The 19387-nt window shown below is 38.9% G+C and overlaps 1 protein-coding gene across 6 annotated transcripts in view; it reads right to left on the reverse strand.

Annotated features, from left to right (window-relative positions):
• LOC127364444 (seizure protein 6 homolog) overlaps positions 1–19387 on the reverse strand; it is an 88934-nt gene that overhangs the window by 18308 nt on the left and 51239 nt on the right. For all 6 annotated transcript variants that reach the window (XR_007885025.1, XR_007885026.1, XM_051402004.1 and 3 more), the window contains exon 4: positions 9708–9900. Coding sequence is in view for 4 of the 6 variants with exons in the window: in XM_051402004.1 (XP_051257964.1) it covers positions 9708–9900 (193 nt within the window). In the remaining 2 variants the exon portion in view is untranslated. The remainder of the gene's footprint in view (positions 1–9707; positions 9901–19387) is intronic.

Below are 19387 nucleotides of genomic sequence, written 5' to 3' on the forward strand. Positions count from 1 at the left end.
AACTTTCTTCATAAAGACTCCATTTCTTAATTAATTGCAGTTTACCAGTTCATGCAGTATGCAAATGTAGATACATGTTTGCAGCACTACAGTAATTAACATCACCATGTGATGCAGCGTAGAGCCACTGCAAATACTTTGACAAATGGAAATGTTGCTGATCAGTTGAACATCATAGTGGGCCTATAATGTGATAGCTGGAAGAAAAATGGCCTCTGTAGTGGTTGTCAAAGAGTCGTGATTCCAGCAGGGTAAGATCAATGTTCCTGGACTTGCTTTGCATTGTTGTTCTGTCCCTCTTTTTAAATGAATGGTGTAGGATGGGATGGAGTTCACATGGATAATGGAGTGAGCTAACCAAGTCTGTAATGGAAGCTATTAAACAACCTTCTCTTCCTGTCTAATAACCACACTGTTCTACCTCATTAGTGTGGGCACTTTAATGATCAGACTAAAACTTTTAAAGTTCTGGTGAATGTGTTAACAACAAAACAAGCAACATAATTGGACCCACTATGGCTTGTGTTATAATAACAGTGTGATTGTGCACTGGCAAAATTACAGAAGCTACAAAGCTGAAACTATACTCAAACTTTGCAAGTTGCATGTCATGTCTCAGCTTAATGGAGTGTGTGCAAAGTATAAATAAGAGCTAATAGAAGGAAAAAACAACAAGGAAAAGGACAAAGTGGAGGACCTGCCTGTGTTGAAATTGGATTTGCAGTCTTAAAAGCAATTATGATAATAAGTAGGTTGGTTATGTAGTGCAAACATCTTAATCTACTTATGTTAATATAATTAAGATTGGTGTTTACAGAATAAAGAAGTGTACTATAGCATTTTTCAGCTGCATAGTTAAAGGGCTGTTTGGTGAGAGCTTGTCTATAGAAATGTCCTATTCTTTTTCTTACATCCAGCCTTTTTGCTTGATTCTTTTTAAATTGTGAACATCACAGAACTGTACCTTCTATCACTGCAATATGCACTTGGCATGAAACATCTAATCAGTAGTACTTTAGTCAAGACCACCTTTGTCGAGTTCAAGACCAGGACTAGTTGAGACAGAGTTAAAAAAGGTTTGAGTCTAAGTCAAAAACGAGTCCAAATGAGAGAGACAGAGTCAAGACCGAGACAGGAGAAAAAGAGTTGAGTGAGTTTTGGCAGCCAGGCATATGATTGTATTGACATTGACCCGTTGTAGATTTTGAATCAAACTAGAGTATTTCCAGTCCAAGACAAATCTAAGTGCAAATACCAACGAGTCAAAGATCAGTCTGTGACAATGGAATAGTCAGAGACCGTACAGCACTGCCAATCAGTATGTTTAGTAAAGAAAAAGTCATACAGTATAATGGGGTTAAAATTTCTGATGGTTTAAAACATAATTGGCCAAATTAAAATTTTCCTGATAAAATAAACATCAACTGTTACAAGATTTTTGACAAAGGTCCCATGATAAAACAGCCAAAGGCCCGGCTTCTTAAGATCTTACGTTTAGAGAAGAAGCAGCAGACATGTAGAAAGCAAAAGCTGACACTTGACAGACAGGCTCTTCGGTCCACACACTCAAAAATTATATTTGGGTTCTGAGGTCTTTGCATGCACACATGCTTAGCAAGTGGAGGTTAAACAGCACAAAAAGAATTCTGTAGTGGGTTGGATCTGAAGTGCTTTCATTGCAGCCAGTCATTTGTAGATGAAAAACAACACTTTAGTGATGTTTCTAGCATTACCTTGAAGCTAAATTGGATATTCAAAAATGTTATTCCATCAATCTTTGAACACATACTCGAGGGAAAACAGCCCTAAATGCATAATGGCCATAAAGGCTTGTGAAACTGCCCTCATCTACTATGTTTTAATCTACTGACTGGGTTTTCTTTTATACAAGCCACTGGTCCCCACCATAATGAAACAGGCCTTTCTTTTGCAGTAAATCAGTGAGCCACAGGGACGAGGTACACTGCCCCTGGGTCATCCATTCAATTCATAGTTTATCACTAGCTCCAATGAACCTCGTTATTGCCATTATCATAGCAGCATTTACATCCCTATTGAGCATGCAGTGGGAGAGCCAGAGGCAAAAATTGTGGAGCCAATTCCTGGAGTATTAAATTACGTGTTGCCTCCATGCCAGTAGATGTGGTGCTGGGCCATAAAGTCTGATTGTTTTGCCATTACAAATAATAGATCCACAGTGCAGACAGCCAGGAAGATTAGCTGATAGTACTATAGGGCCACAGGAAACAGACATGGAGCTTATGTCTTTAGTGCGTGTTTCCTTGCAGAGGAAAGGCAATGGTCACATTGGTAACACTCAGGTAAACCTTCAGTTTTAAAACATTACTAGTATGGACTAGCATTTCAGATCAAATGTATGCTTTTGCAAAGTGATAAAAGTGTGCACTGCAGACAGGAAGTTGCAATGTACACCGAAATGTGCACATTTTCTGAATCACAGAGCTAATTTAAACAAAATGCTAATGTGGTTGTTGCCATTCTGATTAATCCCTAAATAAGTGATAGACAATTACTGTCAAACAGATAACAGGGTGTTATCTTAGTGGAAGACGTGGTGTGGAAATGATGTACCACCTCACTGTGTTCCCATATTTCTTTTAAAATTACTCTGTTTAGATGAAAGAGGGCATCCCAGGTCAAAACAAGGAGACATTAATGCTGTATCGTCAATATCAAACATGCATTGTACTTTATTTAATATTGTTTTAAAATTAAAATAAAAAGCAAGGAAAAATAGATCAAATTTAAATCTGGGATTGAAATGGCATAGTTTCACATTCTGTTTTATGTGTAGCTTATCAGAACCAATACGTAATCATAAGGAATCTGAACATGGACTAAATGTTTTGCTTGTTTGTATGTTTTTTCAATTTATTTTTGTCATTTCACAGTACTTGTTCACAAGAGTTCAAGAGGAACACATCCTGTCTTCCTGTCTTTCTTTTTCTCTCACTTATCTGTGCAACAGCAATTAATTTGTCCTGCCTTTTATGAACATGAAGTCTTTCTGTTTGTCTTGCTTCCTGCCCTTTCTCACCGATTTAAAATTCAAGTATTTTGTGTCAAAAAAATATGGGACTATGAATCTGTATTTTGGGTCCAATAATGAGTGACGGTTTCTTCAGCCCTGTGTCAGGGCTAGAGATCAACTTTTGGAAATCATTTAAAAAAACATTCCCTGAAAGAGCACTTGATGTGACTACTGCATTCACTCACACACTCTTCGCATTAATGAGCCTTACTCTGCTGTATGCACATTTTTCATTTGCTGCAGTACTTCAAATTGAGAATGTTGCTCTTCAACCAATAATGGACAAATATTGTTGACTTGGGCAAAATAGATGAGGTGAAGAAGCCAGTAACGCTAAGTTATCCACCGTATTTGGACAAACAAATAAAATGCATTTCAATTTAGGCCTAATAAACTGTGTTTTCATCCATTCAGGTAGAGAGCTGGAATGAGATCAAACTTGGCAAGGGGAGGGCAGGATATAATGACAGAAAACAAAACACAAATAATGCAAGTAGTGTCAATTGTTATTGTTATATTTAATGGCTGTATATTTGGAAAATATTATCCACCATGGAGAGAGTAAAATGTGTTTCAAAGGAGACAATATCCTGTGCTGATGACCAGTCATCCCTAGTCTTGTTGTTGTTTTGGTGCACTGTGATGGCAGCAGTCCTGCAGTTAGCAGGTAACTTGTGGGAGGTACAACTGTCACTGTGTCCAAGCCTCATGTCCTGGCTGTGCACCAAAGCATTGCCTTTTACAGAAAGATCAATAGTGTTGTCTCTGCGAAAGTGATTCAGTTGTACAAAGCCAGACCATAGTTCTGTCATGATATGGCCTATTGATATTTATGTGGTTGGGTTAAAAACTCGATTTTAATGGTCATTTACTCAATAAAGGCTATTAAGGAGAAATAACTTTGGACTAGAGGCGGCATCTCATCAATGCTACTGAGAGGTTGTGGCAAATGGTGGATCACTGCCAGGGGCAGAGGTCCTCTGGCCACCTCACTTCTCAACCTGGCTTATTAGTTACAGCTAATCAATAATTCCTGTAAAGCATCACTGCCGTTGGCAATGCCATTGATTATGCTCTACATACTTAATAAAATCCTGCGATAACAATTCAAGCTCACCTATAGATGTTAAGAGGTCAGAGATGATGGCAATCATTTTATCAACTAAATAACAAGGAGGTTGTGGTTCCATCCTAAATTGACTTCAATTTAAACCCACAATGCTCATGCATACAAATGATTTTCCTTTTTAAATGAATGGCAGCATTGACTTGACTCCTCTGTTTCAAAAGTAAGAATATATCTATTATTGGTAGAATTATACCCTTTGTCAAAAAACTCTTTTGCATGCCATCGACACTTTAGGATGACTTTTGATATCCTTTCCACATGCTTGCATGCATTGCACACAAATGTATTATAATTTAACAATGATGTTAGGGGTTAAAATTGCCACCGTTTAACATATACAGTGCCCATTACATACAGATCTCCAGCATTCTCATACATTCCTTCATCACCATCACCACCAGTGTCTAAACTCCATTAGCAGGTTTCTTTCTCATCCTCTCATCCGGCTTTCATCCTCAATGACTTCTTCACCGCCTGTCGATTGGACTTCTTACTGATGACGGAAATCTAGTTGAACACTGAAGGCTTGCTCCACTTGGGGAACTCTGTCTCGATGATTGTAACTTTTTTAGCAGAAAAGATCTAGATCCTAGAGAAGGTGTAGCCGCTGTGTGTTAATAACATTTTAATTGCTGCCTAGTGAACTCTGATCATTTTCAGCCTCGAGGTGCAATTAATCAAAGTAGGCGTGGTCAATCCCACTTTAATTGCACTTTAGTCTAACTAAAATACACAAACCACCACTGATGACCCAATTCGTGGACTTCCTCTCAAACACTATGCCTAACTTTGACCAAGTCCTGATTCTTGGTGACTTTCCTACTAAGCCTCTTGTGAATGAATGTATGCATCTGTTTGAGTCATTTTATCTTGCTCTTCTTCCCACTGGACTCACTCACAAACTAGCCAATACATTTGGTCTAGTCTTATCGTCTGGTTTTCTGACCTGCAATATTGAAATAGTTGATGCTTGTCTGTCAGATCAGAGTGTTTTATTTGTCGCACCTCTGCTTTTCTTTCTGTCTAAAGCTCATCTCCCTGTACATTGGTCCCGCTTCATTAACTCTTTGACTGCCAATAAGTGCTCTGAGGCTCTCTTCCCCCTCTCACCACTGAGGAACTTACTTTCTTATTTAACACCACCTGCTCTTCTATCCTGAATTCCGTTGCTTCCCTTAAATAGAAAAAGCCTAAGCCTAAAGGTCTGCCTTGGCTCAGCGACATCATCAGAGCCTTAAGGAGATAGTGCAGAAGATCAGAACGAAAGTGGAAGTGTGACAAACTTAAGATTTTCTTTGAAATATTGAGACACAATCTTCACAAATATAATTAAGTGGTTAAGGCTGAAAGAGCAAAATACGTGACTATGAGGACACATCTAGTGATCTGGCAGTTAAAAAACAAGTGTGATTAATCAGTTTCATGAATTGTCTCAAGGATATAATGGGTTGGATGGCTCAGAATTTTCTAAAATTGAATGAAATCCATCAAGTTTTGGCAACCTGTCCACCATTGTTTAACCACATGTCAAAACCTTGGTATGATTTTTGATTCCGCCTTTAAGTTTGACAAACAAGTTAAAGGGGAACTTCTGCAGATTTTTACCCGAGTCTTGATCGCTAGATGTCACCAAGTACTGTCGATAGGAAAAACAACGACCAAACTAGCTAGCAAACTGGAGTTCCTGCAGCTAATGGCCAGAGCTCCCAGTTAGTTATAATACACTTTTTGAGGGCATATCCTAAAGAGTGCCTTTTGCTCCTCTTAACAGACACAAAATGCAATTAAAATGTCTGTGCAACATGATCAGGGCCCTTACATGACAACAACATGCGTTTTCAACTCATACATTGTGCAGAAACTGTTTAAATTCAAAGTTTACAAGTACTGTCACCTACCTGTTTTTCCATCGCTCGCTTCACTGAAAGCCCAGAAGAGTCGATCACGGAAGTCATGCCTTAGCGACGAAAACTTTAAGTTTAAAAAGTTTATTTCCCCCTCAAAAATGTCAATGTCTTCACACACTACGCTCCAATCTGCACACTACAACAACTGAATTCCCACGGGACTTCAGCGCGAGTCTCGTGATCGACTCTTCTGGGCTTTCGTGATGCGAGCAATGGAAAAACAGGTAGGTGACAGTACTTGTAAACTTTGAATTTAAACGGTTTCTGCACAATGTATGAGTTGAAAACGCATGTTGTTGTCACGTAAGGGCCCTGATCATGTTGCACAGACATTTTAATTGCTTATTGTTTCTGTTAAGAGGAGCAAAAGGCACTCTTTAGGATATGCCCCCAAGAAGTGTATTATAACTAACTGGGCAGCTCTGGCCATTAGCTGCAGGAACTCCAGTTTGCTAGCATCGGTTTTGGTCATTGTTTTTCCTATCGACAGTACTCAGTGACATCTAGCGATCAAGACTCGGGTAAAAATCTGCCGAAGTTCCCCTTTAATGCTGTAGTTTAAGCTAGTTTTTTCCAACTTCACACCATTGCTAAAATTAAGCCATTTCTCTCTTTCAAAGATATTGAGAAAGTCATCCACACCTTTATATCCTCTGTTCTGGACTATTGCAACTCTCTGTACACTAGAATTAGTCAATCATCCCTGTCCCACTAACAGTTGGTCCAGAACACCGCAGCAAGGCTCCTGACAGGTATTCAGAAGAGGGCCCATATTAGGCCTATTCTGGCCTCTCTCCACTGACTGCCAGTACAGTTCAGAATTGATTTTAAGGTTTTCCTATATGTCTATAAATCTCTTCGTAGGCTGGCTCCCTACTATATTGCAGACCCCCTAACCCTGTTATTCTACATCCAGGTCTCTCAGGTCTGCTGGCTTCTGGCTGTCCTGCGTTCCTGTGTGGTGTGACTTTTTTTAATGTCTGTATTTCTTTTAAATTATGTTTTTCTTAATTATGGTTTCCTCTACCTGCTCTGGTCTGTATAGCACTTGGGGTTGTTTTATAAATACAATTGATTTGATTTGAATGAACAATGGATGTTCTATGTAGATGAGGATATGCGCATAATGCATGTGTACTGAGGAAAAGATAAGAATAAGAATGTACAAGGAAAATGGAATGCCCCTCTCCTGTCCCACACTCCTATACATATCAATAGTAAAACACACTCATAGTCATGTTCCAAGTTTCAAGCTCACCGCTGATGTTATAGAGGCATCCATCAGTCTGCCATCGCAGGCAGAGCCAACGCTATGCAGATATTAATTACCCTGAGCTGAGATCCATCTCTCCACAGTTCTGTCTCCTTCTCCACGCTTGTCCAATCACATTTCTCACAGCCCATTATAAAGGACAAGGTGATACTCTGCTTACCAAGGAGAGGAACACAAATTGAAATATCTTCTGTGTATCCAATATGCCTAGTCTTCTATAAATCTGCTCTTTGCATTTTTTCTCATTAGTAACTAAATAAACACAATTTGTCAGATTGTCTTCTAAACCAAATAGGATGTTGGTGGACAGGTAATGCCACACATCTGACAGCAGGGATTTTATATACCAAACAATTACAATACAGAGTTACCTAAGTTGTCTATGTGACAGTGTTTCATAAGGGTTTTATAGGGTCATAACAACTGATATCATAAAGTGCCCTGGAATATCTACTGTTGTGTCAGACAGACAGACAGATATCAATCATCAATGTTAAGATGAAGCCCGCTTTATATCAAATAAATTGTTTTGAAACAAACTAATTAAAAGTATTGAGAATGAAGCTAGACACTGCCCTGGATCAGACATCCACAGGCACCCCTGAGAGGGTTGATATTTTTATAATTATTTAATGATAATGGAGTTTGATTTTTTTAGCTTTGCTTAACTTCTACTCTGTGCTGTAAACAACACATAGTCAATTATCAGGGTAGATTTACTATTATTGTCCCTGATATGAACCTTATCCTGGTTCTATTCATATTTTTGATATGACATACAACATAAGAAACCTGGTCACTCAATATCCAACAAATGACAGTTTCTGTCCTTTCTACTTACAGTAGGCTATATTATTCATAAATATCCAGGTTTAAGATCAGTACAGATTTTATCATTTCATATTTTCTTTAACTGATTAACAAGTATGTGACTGGTGTGAAGGACAAACCTGCTATGAGTCTTATCCAGGTTATAATCTTATTAAAGATCAAATGTTTGCATGGATTATAAGAAATCACTTGATTATTCATGTTCTTCTTACTTTTGTGACCCATGTGAGCAAATGTCACATGGGTCACAAAATAAGCAGCAGCCAGCAGTTTCAATAAATAATATTATGGGCATCAGCATCTTGTATAGTGCCGCCACCAAGTGTGTCTGTAGACACCTCTTATGACCAGGTGCAGTGTGACCATTGGGTTTATCTAACACTTATTGTGGAATGGATCGATAAATAGGTATTTGTATTGATACAAATGTCATATATATAATATATAGTTCAGGATGTCCATCTATATTCATCAGTAAATCACACAAAATCAGAGCGAAAGAGAGAAACAAGATTTACTGAAATGCAAAGAAAAGTGAAGTAGAAAAGTACGCCAACTGACAGTGTAATATATTTCAACCATTTGTAAATATCTGTCCCCATCTATGCATCACCCTGTATAATCTGTACTGACCCCTCGCTGTCATCATTCAGCCTGACCACACACCCGTATTCGCATATCCAACAGCGATGGGCTGATTTATCTCACGTCAGCAGCACTGTTTTGATGGTCGCTTTCATTTTCGAGCTGATGAAAGCACTACAATAATGTGGTGGAATGAATGTTTTGTCCACTAGCTTCCACCATCAACTCAAATCGATGGGGCATGTAATTGGTGGCCACTTTGTGTGATTGCTAAGATAAACAGACATTGTTGCGGACATGGAAGATCAATGTCAGGCACAAAACAAGCGAGAGAGGAAGGGGGAGATATTTATGGGCCGTCATATTCACCGACAACATACAGTAACTATCTCTGCTGACAGATTTTGCTGCTGTTACACCCTGTGTGTCCATGTTCTTATTTGACCACATTTCATTCAGTATTGTTTTAATCTCTGCAAAGGCCGATGGAATTCAGCACTCACAAAACCATTTAATGTTTTTATATGAACCGCAAGTTATATTCCCTCCTGCCATGGACATCTGACTGACAAGTGTGGGAAAAAAAACAATATCCACCCAACAGGCAATGTTTTGGAACAGAGCATTTTATACGAAAATAGACCTTGTTAATACTTTTTTTATGTGAACTGAGCACAAGAGTACATTTCTACAATGACAGTTGTTCCCTCCCTATCTTTGTTGGGTGATAGCTGCAACATGATAAGAAGCAAAGAAGAAGAATCTCTTCCATTTCTGTAAATAAAAGTGATGGCAGCATAAAGGCTGGTACAAGTTAGTTTTTTCTTTGTACATACAATTTGAATGCATTGTGAGACTAAGCTGAGCAGTTGTTGGACTGATGCACAGTTTGAACAATCTGACAATGTAGCTGGCATGGTAGTGGCTCACCTTGGTAGTGCAGCAGGACGAACCCGGAGTTGTGCTGTTGGTCGCTACGAAATCGGATGGAGATCTGGTTGCTCCAGCTGCGTAGTACAAGGCCCCTCATCAAGACTGACTCATTGGCAAGGATGAATGGTTCTCGGCCACCTGTATCCTCCACTGTCACCTGCTCCCCCTCCAACACACTCACATTTAGCACCTAAAAAAAAAAGAGACCGTGCCATATGATTACACATAGGCCTTTATTGCTGCATTTTTGCACATCATGCATGATCTCATGGTAGCATGTGGTTCACTGACTGGCTTACCCTTTTCAAAGGGGTCTTTACAGAGTATCACATTGCACAAATAATTATCAAAGCTAACAGTCAGTGCATGATATTTTTAGATATTTTAGAATGAGCACATTTATTCTGAGTGAGCACATTTATTTATGTGCAGTATTTGAAAAGACCAACAGACAAAGTTCATTTTTACTTATAACTAGACCAACACTGAACATAAAAAAATCACATTGCACACAAAACCGGTGACACACTGCTGACTTATGAGGTCTCAGTTCACACCAGATGGGATCTTTATTCAGCGCCGCTACTGTTGTTCCCATTTAAAGTAGTCTAACAAAGTTGTTCTTAAAAAATGGGTCACCCGCTGTGTTACTTTGCTCAGTTGTCTATCACAGTTGCGCAGGGATATGTTTGGTTTCGTCATTTCTTTGTTAACCTGCTCTCGGATTGTAGACATGTTTTTGAGTAATTGTAGAATCTGCCTGGGTCATTCCACTCGTGTTTTGCTGCACGATTGACTCATCCTCTTCCTGTGTTCTCCGTGTGCCCGTAAGCCACTCTGACAGCAGTGCTTTATGTCTTCAACAGGTTTGAACAGCATCTGCAGCTAAATCTGGTGAGGGAACCTCTGGAGGATTGCATGTAGTTAAACTGTCTGGATAATGGAGTACTGACACATTCTGGAGCAACATCTGATTCATTCCCCACAGAACTAGGGAAGAGGTATGTTAATCCAACAACAGGTCGTGGTTATTATTCTGTATGATAAAAATAAAAATATGTCACCTTCCCTTGTGGCATGTCTTAAATAGTGTTGGGGTATGATACACTTTTATTAAAGCTAATAATAATAATAATAATAATAATAATAATAATCATTCTGAGTGATATGATGTTAAAGATTACTAAAACTCAAAATGACATTAAAATAGCTAAAATTTAGGATTATCATACAGATTAAATGTTGCTGTTCTGTGCTTGCTGGACCCAGCTCCTGTCTTGAAAGATAAGTGCACCATCAAAGCTAATTCAACCACATCTATCCCAAGCTCTCAGTGAAATTCATAACATGTTCTGAAAGCTACTGCTGTCATAGGCAATGGGCTCAGGTCTCAGGTATGCCATGAGGCAGAAAAAGGGTTGCCCTCCATAGGCTGATGTCCCTGAGGTAATATGTGTGCAGGAGTGTTAGTGCAACAGCCTGGAAAAGCTGAGACAGTGGGCAGGATGAGCACACTGCACAACAGAGACAGGAAAATGAATTTGGTCGGGTTGACTAACTGTCACTCAGTCGAGGGGAGCTGACAATGAGCACAGAGAGGCTAATGGACACTCTGAGACTGAGCTTAGAGGTGACTTCTTCCTGAATGATCCATGAGGTCAGCCACATTGATTGATTAGATTTTTATCACAAGCAGAATTTAACGCAACACCACTCCAGAGGTTTTAAGACAAACTGAGAACACAGAGAGCAAACAGTAGATATTATATATAGCCAGACATCAGATATTTCTTTTGTGTGTGTGTGTGTGTGTGTTTGTGTGTGTGTTTTAATACAAAATTGTGCATCTTGTCATTGTAGTTTAGGTAGTTTAGTTGTTGCAGGCCCCTTAAACAGCAGTGTCACAGTGAGTAATAAAGGAAATGTCACATGATTTTAGAATCCCTGTTTCTCAAGGGCAACGGCAATGACAAAGCCTTAGGCACAGTACGTTTTTTTTTTTTTTACTTCAGCCTTTTTTCTCTGAGTTAATATGGAGGGCTTGGATGTTTTGCAAATCGGGTTATTTCGCCTACTTGGTAATCTTATAACTTCCTAATTCACTCCACAGAGCAGTACAGTAATTCTCCCTCAATTTAACATTCATACTTATATATTCATAAGACCGAAATGCAGACAATGTGGAATTGCAGTTTCACTTTGTGGCTCAATCGTCTGACAAATTCAGACAACCATGGAGACTCAATTCTAAATTGCATCCATAATTGATTATATTTTGATCAAATGTAGATTGTTTACATTGGGGTCTCATATAATGTAGCTTTTCAAAATTTCAACATTTTCAAGAAACAGGAAATTTTAATCAATACATGTTAGTAATAAAATAGATGCTATCAAATCTCACAATTTAATTCTAAAATCATTATCCTGTTAGGTGTTACTGTTGCTTCCACCATTATGTTAAGCTGATGAGTCAATTAGATGATATTCCACCATGGTTCATACATTTTTCAATCAACCATCTCTCCAAAAATCAGGCCAGAAATCAAATGTGCATCTCGCTAAAGCCCTCCGTGGAACTGGTGGAAAGCCTTTTATCCTAGCTCAGTTCACCCACCCCTAGTTGCTCCAAAGATGGTCGTCTGTCTATAATTTGAAAACAATACAATATGAATTAAAAGAAGAAATTTAAAATGTACTCTGCAAATAATGTCTGTAGTAATGTAGTATTAAAGAACTGAAGAAGTTATAGGGGAAAAAAACCATTTAAATTGGACTTTATTCTTGATGTAAACAAAGCAATAAAAACAAGTTGTCTTTTTTCTTTCTTCTGTTTTTAATTAATCTAAATGCATTAATGGAATAGTCAAAAGAAATATTTATACAGATGTGCCTACTGTATTGGGATTGCTAGAAATCATGATGTTATTTTTTCCATTCATGTGGGGTTTTTTTCAACTCAAGAAAATAATTTTTCATGTTGTGTACTGCTTGTTGTATATACTTTTATTTTTTCCCGCCTGGACTACTTTAATGCACTTTAGGCTGGTATCAGTCAAGGCTTCCTCCACTGACTCCAATTGGTGCAGAACATTGCTGCTAGAATTATAACTGGCACCAAAAAATATAGACATATTACTTCTGTACTAGCCAACTTATGTTGGCTCCCTGTTCGCCATTGATTTTCACATTTTATTGCTGACTTTCAAAGCATTAAATTGCTTTGCTACACACACACACACACATATAAATATATATATATCAGATTTGCTGACTCCTTTCATTGTGTCACTGTAGATTGATGGATGGGGCTCAGCTAGTCAGCTAGTAACCAAGGGCAACCAGGACTGTGAAGATATAGTCCCAGGCCATTGGAATATTTTACCCATTGACATCAGACTGCTCGTGTTTGAGTCCCCTTAATCATTAATATGACTGTGTGATTGCTTTTATTTAGTAATTATTTATCTGTACACCCCTTTGAATAAAGTTTAAAGTGATTTCCAAGAAAAAGAATTAAGAAAATACAAGACTGTTGCCCTAACTGTTTCACCAAAACATTTTGTGACAAAGTTGCAGTATTCCTGTTGGTTATGAAAAGATTACAAAACATTTTGACTATTTTAAATCTTGATTTTGATTATTATTCACTCATGAACTGATGTTCATCAGAATGCTGATTGTAGAAAATGATCTTGAACTTATAAAGACCTCTATAAAGTCTATTTGTTATTTAGTAACACCACACTGGGCAGGTGTTTACGGTGTTGTGTCCATCCACTGTATGGTACGCACTTTGGTATTCAGGGAGGTCAAACAGATGTGGTTCTGTCTGTGGCCACTTGGTTAACATATACCAGGGAGGCTCATGAAGGACAGGTGAGCCGATAGTGGACAGTGAACATTTGGACTGATGGATAGTTTGGCCCAGGAGCGCCCTATCATCTGTCATCCACCCTGGGACCTGTCAGTGCAGCCAGCAACAGCTGTCCTACCTCAATTATGAATCATTGGCCATGTCAGGAGACATCAGACTGCCTTATCTTCACCAGTGCTGCAGCCAAATGCCCAGAGGGACTTCTTTCTCACTGTCTCACACACACATGTACGTTTGTGCACGTATGCACACACACACACGTGTGTTCCTGTGGACTGTAATGAGAGCAGGCTTATTGTAACTTCTTGCTGGAATCTCTGCCTCAGCAGACACATTTGTGGGACTGGGGATTTGGCTGACCAAGCACACTTCTGCACCAACCACAACATTATCAGAGGATGCTGTCTAAACATTGTGCGGTTCCATTTTGAGAATTGTGTTCAGAGAAGAAAGAATGTCCTTTGGTGTTTTTTTTTTAATACAGTTTATGAAAAGAAAGCTCTAAACCATGCAAGAAATATAAGACTATCCTTTGGGTAGGTGCTCTTTGACGCCAAGTGTTTCTCTCCCCCCCCCAACTGTTCCAATAAAATATTTCCAGGGACCAATCAAAATGAGAGGACTACAGGAGAGAGGGTCATCTCTCTCCTCTAGCCAGTCTTTTCAATCAAACCACTATAATGAGCAGACCATCCTGCAAGGCCATGGTGCAATCGACAGACTAGGACTGCACTCGGAATCCAAAAGATGGGGAAAATTCTCTAAAATAAATGTTTCAAAGGATAACAACATTTGCAGGATTGAATACCTTGATCTTTCTGTGTTTACCATGACCTTTGTCGGACAGGGAGCTTCCAGTGTGCCGCAGTGTTAAACTATCTGAGTGAACAGTGTGAAGAAGTGAAGATCCATCTTATCGCATCCAAACAGAAAGCAGCCTGGCATGGCTTTTAATCTGTAACTATAGAGTCACCACTGGAATCTGACAGTTAGTTCCAAATAGGAGATAAACTAAATAATCGGTTTCATGCAATTAGGGATAATGTCTACTTAAAAAAGGAAGAAAAAAAAACACTCAAAATGCAGTTTGGGCATGAAAAAATACACAATCTGTCAAACAAACTGGACTTTTTACACAATCTTGCAATCTTTATTCACTCGTTTATTAATTTATCCGTAAGCACACAGTGTGAGTTAACTGTCTGCAGAGGCTGCCTCTAACTGATAATTTACTGTTGAAAACATCTGGTGGTGCTCTGCAATGAACATTTACACTGACTCACAGGAGCCATTGCTGATGCAGAAATGAGCAGTATGTAATCAAAATGATCCCACTATACATGGAAATTAAATGACCCTGCTGCTGGGGGCAATAAATCAACAGCCATTGGACTCACCAGCTGCAGTGTCATCATTACTATGATAAAAACCCACTGGCTTATGCAGTGGAGCACACTGGTAGCGTACCTACCTCATCGCCCTGTATCTAAGGCTCACATTTGAATAATCTTGGTACATTATATCCAGTTGGTGTTTTTGTGTATCTCCTGATAAATTCATACAAAAAAATAATTCTTCCAGTGCTCATCATATGAAAAACGTTATCTTAATTGAACATTCACCTCTATAAATAAAAAGCCAAGGCCATTTCGTATTTGCTCTGCTGTCTAAAACAATGGGTCCTTACCAATCAGCAGAAGCTGAATGTTAATGAGAATGTGCCGGAGCCAGTGGCTGAATACAATACTAATTTATGTCACACCTACGATAGCCCATTTTATGCTCCACAGATTACCAAATGTCCCCACCACATAGTGAACATCTTCTCAAATATTATTTCTTTTGTATTGTTTTTTCTTCCAGAATCTTACAATAAGGCACACATTAAGACCCTCAGCATTTGAACGAAACACACTGCTTTTTAAAAAATCATCCTCACTGTCTGAGGTGCCTCTTGGGCCATGACATATCCATTTATTTGCTGCAGTGTGCATTTTTGCATAGATTTAAATTCATGCATTGCTGATTACTCTTCATATTTTCCAGAACGAATCTTTACTCTCCCATTCTCATCATGACACTGAAAGAGTTGGAGAGAACATAGCCTTCTGCCAGACAGAGTCTTCTCCCTTTTATGACAGCTAGCAGGGTGGAGGAGCAATTAGTGTCACCTGAAAGCATTCCTCTCGGGATTGCTGGGCCCCATGAAAACTCATCTCGGCAAAGCCCTGACACCCTAAAAAGCTCATCAAGATCAAACTGGCCTTCTTTATGTCCTGCCCTACTCCCTCAAGGCACAACATGATGAAGGCTTCCTTCTGCCTCATCTCAAGTTGATTAAAGGCAGCAAGCCCATCGTGGCCTCCATTACTGAGTCAGGCTCAGTTTCTCTGGGACATATCTGCTACGTGTGGTTTAATCTGTGCTGCTGCAGAGCGGATTTACAGAATGACCAAAACTTTCGCATTACTTTGTTAAAACACCTCTTTCTAGTATGTCAAAGGTGTGGAAAAAGGATTACATGTTTTTATTAAAGGGGAAGTTTTGCTTTTACAAAAGTGTCGAGACCGGTGGAAATTTCATAACACTTTCTTGTGGCCCTTCTATCTGATGAGAGCGCTAGCGGTCACTGAACACCAACAAAACAAATTTTATTCCCTCCTTCATCAGCCACACTCGGCCAGGGTCAATGCCATGTGCATTTTGCTTATTTGGTAAGAAATACTGGAATTAAAATGAGAGTGCTGGAATCAATACAGCAATTCACCCAGCACTGAGAGGAGGCTGTGTGTCAAGTGTTGGTGCTGCTTATTAACATGACTATTGATTGGAGTCAGAGGAGCGTGGTCGCCGAGGCAGCATCAAATACCAATCGTTAACCCTCAAGTCAGGGTTAGCTATAAACATTTGGCATGCTTTGTAACATCTCAATTCTTAAAGGTGCATTTCACTGATGATCCACCTCAACAGTGTTTTATCCCCACCTGAGATGTAGATCATTAGCACATGCAGGCTTGAGCTGATTAGATGTTTTGGTTTTATTTTGCTTTGTTTGGAATTGTCTGAAACAATATTCACTCATTTGAGAGTGAAAAACTTGGAAGCTGTAATTTTCCCCACCGAGACTCAAGGCCTTTGTTTCATATTTATAAGCTTTAATTAACCAAATAAACAAAGAAAAAGTTTCTCTGTGTTCTCTTCCAGTTGATGGACATTTTAAAATCTAACTATACCAGCTTGGCTTTCACCTCAAATCACCTCTTCTAATTTCATACACCATCTTTGTTACAATATTATATTTCCTTATCACAGAAATCCTCCTTTAACAGTTGACTCTCATTTTTTTTTTTCAACAAAAATGAATATAGCCTAGCTATAGTTGTGTTAATTCAGTCGTGTGTTCTGTTAATTTATCCTCTGGTTCTGGGAAGCGGAGCAGGCAGAATAGAAAAACTGATAAATGAGAGCAGGACAGAAAAGGAAAAAGAGAATGAAAGAGTTGTAAGAGGGATGGAGAAGAGGAAAAAAAGAGTTATACAGTATTGACCTCAAAATCCTCCCTTACCATCTCCTTGAATGATGCTGCTTTAAACCTGTCAGAAAATGGAAGCACTCCCCCAATCAGCCTTTGAGGCAGTGGGAGAAATTGGCTACGTCTGGGCTCCTAACCCCTGAAATGTATCAACCACTCTCAGTCCTCCCCACACAAAACATTCTCTTTTAGCACGAGTGCAGAGATGTGGCCACCATGAAACAGAGCTGGGACAACGTGTGCAGAGCCCCTCAGATGGTAACTCCTTGAGACCCAGGCAGGTAGATCAGTGAGCAGAGGAGACGGAGAAATCAGAGCGGGACAGATGGCCTGGAAAGAGCTGATAGCTAGCTAACCCAGCGGATTTATTTGATCAAATAAAAAAAGCTCCAAAACAGATTTTAAGCACTTTAATGCCACAGCCCAGTTCTGGAAAACCTCCATCTGTCCTCTCCTTAAACCTTATTGCCAAAGCGACTGCGAAGAAGAGGAGGAGACGGATATAAAGGACAGAAATAAGTGTGCTTAAGATATTGCCAATTCACCGGTAAAGACTTCCATTTCCACATATATGGAGAGAGGGTCTAACTACCACATGTAAACTACACGATCTACATCAGTCTTAATTCATAGGAAAACATATCTAAAATGATCTCAAATTGAGTGACACAGCTGTTTTGACATGATCATGAAATAGAAAACTATAGTTTATATACAAACTGAATATGCCTATTTTCTAAAATAATAATTCATCACACAATGTAAGTGGTAAGATTGATTCTTCATATTGTGTATATAAAACTGCCAACAGTTTATTTCAAGGACATGAAAGCAAAACTTTCCTCCATAATACAGAAACCTGCTTTGACTTTATAAAGTTATTCATCACTGCTAAACTTAATATAAAATCTAGGAATGTCACACACAAATCTATCTAATTATAACATTCTACCTGTTCAAACACCTTGCATACATTTATTATTTACTCATGTGCAGACACTAAAGTACAACACCTTTTGTAAAATATACTTTCCGCATTTATTACACTATTAGTTTATATGTAAACTGAAAGTTGTTGTTACAGCCTCCTAATATTTGTGCAATTATTCTGCAAATAAATTGTAATGTGGCCAGAATCACCAGATGGGGCAATGCATTATATGCCGTTAGCTGTGGCAGAGAGGTTGAACAGTCAGGCTGAGGGCAGTAAATTCTCCTGATACATTTTTCATCCTCCCTCTTTTGCAAGCTGCCAGTATTCACTAAACACAGAAAAGGTCTGATCTTGCTTATTTATTCTCTACCAATCTCTCTATTTTTGAATACTGGTGGAAATTAGAGGGGTCTGAGTGAAATGACAGACAATGTTCCCATATGTGTGTCTCTACATAAATATTTATTATACAGCCACTGCATCTGTCCTTCAGGGTTTTTCTTTCACCTAATTTTCTTCCTTTGCCCTTGCAAACTGCTGGTCTGTCTGTTATAATGATGACTCTCTTCCATAACGGAGGCTGGCTGCCAAAATAAGAACATGCACTTCCACCATAATGTCCCTCCTACGGCTCCTCCGCTCTGAAGTGTGGAGCATAAGCATTTTTTCCCATGTTAATGTTTGGCACAGTAAGTTGTATATTTCAGTGTTTCCAACAAATATCCGAAAAAAACCTCTATGGCCACAAATCGGCAAACTGTCAATAAGCGGACCAGAGAAATGGCAGGGGAACGTCTGTCATCCCTGCAGAGGACAAGACGATGACAAAATAAGCTCATCAGAAAAGTGGAAGCAATCAATGTAGTCACTACAACAACAGTTCATTTTATCTCTTTTCCTATTGAATCTATGTTTTAAAGCATTGGTTCGCAACCTGGGGGTCCTGACCCCAACTAGGGTCCCCTAGTATAAATATACAGTACTATATACACTATATCATTTTTAAAGTTTTGATTTTTATTCAAAATATAAATGTAAAAAAATCTCATGGAAGGTGAAGACCTGAACACAACCCATATTCACAGAGCTATCTGTGTGCAGACAAATGACAACCGGATAGATAGATATCAGCATTGGTATCTCTTGTGTACCGTCTCCAGTACAGTGATTCATTTTTTCCAAATATGAGCTAGTATTGTATATCACCGTCTTAACATGTTGACTTGCCTGGCTTCCTTGCTGGTGCAATAATCGATACAGAAAAATAAACAATAAAAAAGGTGGAGGCTTCCAAGTAGATGATCTGATTGAAAATCTGCTAGTGACCCTTGTTG

The sequence above is a fragment of the Dicentrarchus labrax genome, unplaced genomic scaffold, assembly GCF_905237075.1.
Source record: "Dicentrarchus labrax unplaced genomic scaffold, dlabrax2021, whole genome shotgun sequence".
NCBI lineage: Eukaryota > Metazoa > Chordata > Actinopteri > Moronidae > Dicentrarchus > Dicentrarchus labrax.